General features: G+C 37.9%; 1 protein-coding gene across 1 annotated transcript; it reads left to right on the forward strand.

Moving 5' to 3' along the window:
* The first annotated feature begins 23 nt into the window (after positions 1 to 23).
* Positions 24 to 6,231, forward strand: LOC137273975 (V-type proton ATPase 16 kDa proteolipid subunit c-like). Its single transcript, XM_067806906.1, has 3 exons — positions 24 to 254; positions 3,336 to 3,522; positions 4,557 to 6,231. The coding sequence occupies exons 1-3, from the start codon at positions 170 to 172 to the stop codon at positions 4,765 to 4,767; spliced, it is 483 nt and encodes a 160-aa protein (XP_067663007.1). The 5' UTR covers positions 24 to 169; the 3' UTR covers positions 4,768 to 6,231.
* The last annotated feature ends 315 nt before the right edge of the window (positions 6,232 to 6,546 follow it).

Genomic DNA, 6,546 nt, shown 5'->3' on the forward strand with positions numbered 1-6,546 from the left:
TATGAGCCAATCAAATTGTTTATAAGAACGGGCACCTGCTGACGATGTCACATGATCATATGACATATACATCATTCGCCATCTTGAAGCCTACTGACCGGGAGTGAGAGTGATTGCTTGGCTTGTTTGTCTTTTTCTGTCTGCAATAACACATTTTATACTCAACGAAATGGTCGAGGAATTCAGCGCCGACGCTCCCCCATATGCCTCATTCTTTGGAGTGATGGGAGTGACATCCGCAATGGCATTCTGTGGTAAGATGGTGCCTTTCGTCTTCAGAACTATTGATCACATTGAATATGTAATGTGATGGACCTAGTTATCCTGGAAAATCGCAGGTTTTCCAACATAAGGTTGACTCTTGTGACGACTGTACGAGTCTGTTTGATTGTTTAAATGTGTCCTAATGATCATATTGCAGAATTTTGCTGTTTAAGAGTCACAGAGTCGTGTTCATAGAAATATTTACTTAGTAGACTGGAGTTTCGTGCTAAACGCCCAATCCCAAATAAATTATTTCATTATTCAGTGTAAAATGAATACATCCTTGCTCATTCTGCTGGTAGATATATGGATACTGTTGAAGAATGTCTAACAGGCTGTTACAGTGAGGTGTAGTTTTCAGGTTTAACACTCGTTGAAACATAACGTGATGGTGCAGAAATCAACTGACATTTCTAGATCACGTTGTTCAGGTGTCATGTGACCATCACTAACAGCGTTCAACACTCAAGCAATTGTAACTTATGAAATCTTTTCCTCTGCCATTTTTTTATAACTATTTTGTCATGGAGTTTGTATGTATTTTATTTTGTAGTCAAATCCTTTTAGTTTTTATTTTATTCACATATTTTTCTCGATCTGTAAAATCATTAATATAGCGGGAAATGCCAGTTGTTATACAACATCACAAGTGGAATGGTTTTATTATCAAGATGAAGTTTGGATTAGATTTGACAGTTCTGTTTACATTATTATGTTAAAAGTAATGACATACAGAATTCAGTAGTTAATTTAGACATCCCTTTTTCTAGACAGATTATATTTCGTGTAGAGTGAAAATGTTAATCCAAATGCCAATTTTATTAACATTATGAAAACATGCAATGTATTATAAGAGACGTTAGTATATTTCTGTATTATGTACTTCGACACAGTAGAACTGTTCCTTTTAAATCGCATGTACACTTAAAATATCAATACCATATGCAAATGACTGTATGCTTGACCTCTGGCCATTCACTTATTACACTTGCCTGTCTGTAACGTGAAAATTTGTGCTAGACCTATTTGGATAAAATTTGAATTTAAATGAATAATTGAGCCTAGGGATAGGAGTAAGGTTAATCGTTTAAAATGATGTATTGATCCTGTGGTAGGCCTTTCTAAGTTTCTTCAGGCTGGTCAGATAATTCTTGGCAGAGTAAACAGGTATGTGTTGAAACTTGATTTGTACTCATTTCCACATTTCTACACTTATGGTTAGATAAGAAACTGCAGTGTCTTTAAGAGAATGATATTATCTGTACTAGGCAACCAGGTTTACCTGAGAATTTGTGATGGAGTGACCGGTACACTTAAACTAGGGCAGACTCAAGGTTACCTTCAATATTCAAAGGACCAAACTTTGGATTTTATTTGAGTTTTGTCAGTTTATTCACCTTTACATGGAAAGTTGTACTAAGACAAAATAAATAGGAACACTCGTTTTGTATTCAGAATCAACATTATAGTTTAATATAGATTAATAAGAATATGTGCTTTTACTCTTTAATGGAATGTTTTGTCTGGGGCCAGAAAGCTACGGGAAACCAGACATAACTTTTGTGTAATAGTTTGTATTCCCAACCTTGCTTCCTTAGTGAAAATTTAAACAGATGTAGGTGTGTGCCAACACTGCAATATGTATTGGAGTTAGGTGCTGTGAACATGGATGAATAGAAAATTTATTTTGACCTTGTTTATTGTGTATCTGAATATAAGCAGGTGTTATGTGTACATGAAATGTTCAGGATATCCTGATGGCTGAGTAGGAAATTGAACTGACTGTGTTCAGGATGTTAGTAAAGGTCACCTTAACAGTGAATATGGGGGCTTGTCATGCTGATATGGAGGGAAGAATGAAGTTATACTGGTCAACACCTCAAATGTATTCACTTATTTTTGTTCTTGTGATCATCATTAAGGATAAGACATGTTTGAGAAATGAAATGAAAGTTTGACTCACCATTCAGTGAACAGTGAGTGAATGAGTTTAGATAACGCCACACTCAGCAGTATTCCAGATATATGGCAGCGGTCTGTAAATAATCGAGTCTGGATCAGACAACCCAGTGATCAACAACATCACTGGAGCCTGTCCACAGGATCCAGTTAATTGCCTTTTACGACAGGCATAGTCGCCTTTTGTGGCAAGCATGGGTTGCTGAAAGCCTGTTCTATCCAGGAACCTTCATGGGTCAGTGAACAGAGAAGTAACACTGTATGAAGACCCAGTGTTGGCTCTTTCTGTATATGTGGAAGTAAGGAATGACATTGTGTAACACATGCATATATTCTGACACAGAATGCCTGTAACTACGATTATGAGATTTGACCAATCAACGTGTGACCTGGTTGATAGGCTCTCTCATAACAGCATGTATACTTCTCATGCTGTTATCCTCAGGTTTGTGTATCAGAGACTTGACTATTTTACGGTTGTAACTGAAATATTGCTACAACAGGTGCTATGTCTGTATGAATACTTCTAACTGATCAGAAAAATACTTGTGTGTATCAGGGATTTACCTTGAGTACCATATTTGAGGGTTCCTAGGACTCCTCTTAGTTTTTATGGGTCCTGGACTATGAAGTGGGGTCCAAGGCACTTAAATATTATTACTAATACTATGATGTGATATTGTAGCACTTTCGTTACTCGTTAGTGTTATTGTATTGTGTATCCTGATCATAACAGTAATTAAGCTGTAAATGATATCAGAACCCTGCTAGTAGCAGACTCAGTTGTAACTTACAGTTACTTGATCAGCATTTTTAAACAAAGAATTTGGACTTTTTCTGTATCCCTGTGGACATCAGTGGTCATTTTCTATGTGGATAGGACACAGGATTTGCCTGGTATTATGCACCATAGAAAGATTATGAAAATCTTTTAAGTGTTTCCTTTAAAACATTTTACTGCTGGGATATGAATAGTGAAATGAAAAGAAATAAGATAAAACAACAAATGGCATGTCAATATTGTTTTTGACTTATTTTTTTCCCTCCTTATCTGCAGGGTGGATGTTTGTTTGGTGATCCCGATTACTAATGTAATGTTATTGGATCTTCAGCTCTAGGAGCAGCCTATGGAACAGCCAAGTCTGGTACGGGTATTTCAGCAATGGCTGTGATGCGTCCAGAACTCATCATGAAGTCTGTCATCCCCGTTGTTATGGCTGGTATCATTGCTATCTACGGTTTGGTGGTGGCTGTTGTTATAACACAGAATATGACTCCCTCGGGCTACACCCTTTTTAAGTAAGTACAGTCATCACTAGCTTGACAGTGTCAATTTGTGTGCGCAACTTATTCATACAAACATGAAATGTAATTAATCCATTTACCAAGTACTATGGCAGCTAACGTAGGTCATTCCCTAGTGTCAACTCTATCCCTGGGTTTCCCTGTTCTTGTGTTGTAGTATATTATTTAAAAAAAACAAAAACAGAATTTGCAGTCAGTCCCCTTGCATTGATTATAATGATCAAAGCTAGACCCTGATATACATTTTTAGTGTTCATGTTTAGGAAGAGGACACCTTACAGGTAATACCAGATATACCACTCAAATGAAACTATAGACAGATTATGGAACAAGTGGTTGCTCCTTGATTCTTTTGGGTGGTATATATCGTGATGGAGTCCAAGGGGAGCTTAAGTGCTTGATAGTTTCAAGCTGTAAATCTTTATATGACATACAAGGATCTATTCCCATTTGTGATTGGCAAAATATTTGTGTCATATCTAACAGATTTCTGGAAAATCTTCAGTGTATACCATGATGTTGGGAAGATTTGTTAATTACTTTACTTTGCTTTAATGAACCAAACAGTACTTTATTTTGATGCCTGAGTGGTACCATCAGTCACCACTAATAAGTGTTACAGTTCACATTTACATAGGGATGGTGGGGTTACACCAAAGACCCCGTTTCAATTTCCTCCAAGGGAACAATGTGTGAAGCCTATTTCTGGTGTTCCGTGACATGATATTGCTGGACTACTGCTAAGAACAGTGTAAAAGTAAACTCACTCACTCACAGATAGGTAACTACAGTTGTGATAAAGGGAGTTGACAGTAATTAGACTTGCACTGTTGAGGATTGATATGCAGTGTTAACAAATGGTGTTTCATAGTAACAGGACATTGGGTCCTGTAAGCTTCAGATGTCTGTCTTACCCATTGTCTGACACTATTCGTGAACACTGATATGATCTGTCATGTGTAATAGTACATAATGATAATAACAAGTAGTAATTTATTTTCTACAACTCTACCTGTCTTGGTTTCCAGGAGCTTCCTCCATCTTGGTGCTGGCTTAAGTGTAGGTCTCAGTGGATTAGCGGCTGGCTTTGCTATTGGCATTGTTGGCGATGCCGGTGTACGAGGAACAGCACAACAGCCGAGGTTGTTTGTAGGAATGATTCTCATCCTTATCTTCGCTGAGGTTTTGGGTCTGTATGGATTGATTGTGGCCCTCATCCTCTCTGTCAAACAATCCTAAACCAACCGAGGACCAGTGACGGCAGCGAAACACCATTCCCGGCAGAGAAAGGAGAACAGTTGTAAGCGTGGAAACCTCCCTTCTTTTTCTTCTGCCGCGTTGCTCACTGACTTGTAGGCTCAGTTGTGAGACTGAAGCAGACAAAGTTGTTCCAAATTGGGGGGAAATGAACAAATAATGCTGTAGATGGTTCCATATTACTGCACACCTGGAAACAAGAGATCGTGTACAACCTGTATGTATATAGTGCAGTGGCCGATTGTCCTAGTCGGTCCCCAGTCAGTCTGCGTGAAGTGACTGTGTATGTGTAAATGGTGAACTAGTGTGCATAAATCATACGCACTGCTGGCTAGTAGGTATCCTTGCATCTAGCTTGTGCCCTACTGGAGTAGATTAATTTTCGTTGATACAGACAAGACGGTCTGCAATGGGATCAGTTGTGGCTGACAGACTTAGTACTAACGATAGTCAAAAGCTTCGTATTTGCTCGGTAATATTCAGAAATCCCATTATAACCGTTTCCACATAGTACTGGGCCTGTCTCGATTTGTGCACATATGGGTGTTAATTTGCTGCCACCATGAAGCCTGTATTTGATGCCATTGTCTGTACATTTTGCTTATTTTCAACCAACAACTGTGATCTTAGTTTGATTCCCTACGAGTGTTTGTTTATTCATTATTTCTTATGATAACCACTGGCTTTGTATTATTAGCTAACGTAAACATCAGGAAAATGTAAGGCATGGCTTCTTACATCTTTCAAGCTTTGGTAAACATGTTTCCTCGGAAGCTAGGGATAGGGAATGAACAGTTCAATGCTGAAGTTAAATTTCATCCACATTGCCAAATTCATCAACTGTTTAACCTATCTGAAATAATATCAGTGATTGCAGGGGTTCATAAGAATATGGTCATGAATGCAGAACTAGCTCATGGTGAATTTTTATGTGTACTTGATTTTCAGTCTTGTGGATTTAGAGTGATATTAATGTGCAGACTTACTTCAAATACTGCTTAGTGACTTCCCATCTTTTGTTTCTTGCTGTTAATACCATGCTACATTCCAGCTGTTGTGAGTACTAGGTAACCATATCAACACTGTAACCGTAGCAACCTGTTCTTTACTGACTGTACTTTTCTTCTCATCTTTATCATTTTAATAAAATTGTGTAGATATTTGTAAGTTATAGACCCGACCGATGTTGTTGTACTTTATCTCCTTAAGACTTGTATAATATCAGGAACTGTTGATATGTTTAGAAGCACAGCGGCAAGATGGCACAGCAGAGAATTTATAAGTTGATTTCATTGGCTGCTCAAACTAGAATTTTCACCAATCAAAGTGGAATGTTGCTGTTCTGTGCAGAGGTTTATCAGATCTTGTAGATTCCATACTGTATGTGTAAACACATGTAAGTTGTTTCATTGTCATATTATGTATGAATAAAGCATATAACTGTCATTACCACTTTGTAGTGTGTTTCTGTCCAGTAAGCTACCATAGCATTGTCATCACCATCTGTAGTGACATGTGAATGTCATCATCTCTCTTGTACGGTCTTACTGTCCAGAAAGAGTTTTCCTAAGCACTGTTGTCGCAATCTATAGTGGAATGTGAATCTTGTGTAGCGTCTTCCTGTCAGAAATAGTAACAATAGCAGTGTCATCACCATTTGTTGTGTATTGCCATAGTAAGGACAGTGAGTGGAGGAAGTTCAACATTGTTCCTTTAATTTTCTGCTACAGCCAATATAAGTTATCACATCGTGTTGAGGGA

The sequence above is a fragment of the Haliotis asinina genome, chromosome 2, assembly GCF_037392515.1.
Source record: "Haliotis asinina isolate JCU_RB_2024 chromosome 2, JCU_Hal_asi_v2, whole genome shotgun sequence".
NCBI lineage: Eukaryota > Metazoa > Mollusca > Gastropoda > Lepetellida > Haliotidae > Haliotis > Haliotis asinina.

Excerpts from the sequence above, each read along its gene's own strand:
- LOC137273975 (XM_067806906.1), top strand. The coding sequence starts at position 170 with ATGGTCGAGGAATTCAGCGCCGACGCTCCCCCATATGCCTCATTCTTT. Across the intron at positions 255-3,335 it reads ATCCGCAATGGCATTCTGTG|CTCTAGGAGCAGCCTATGGA; the intron begins GTAAGATGGTGC and ends TTGGATCTTCAG. Across the intron at positions 3,523-4,556 it reads TCGGGCTACACCCTTTTTAA|GAGCTTCCTCCATCTTGGTG; the intron begins GTAAGTACAGTC and ends CTTGGTTTCCAG.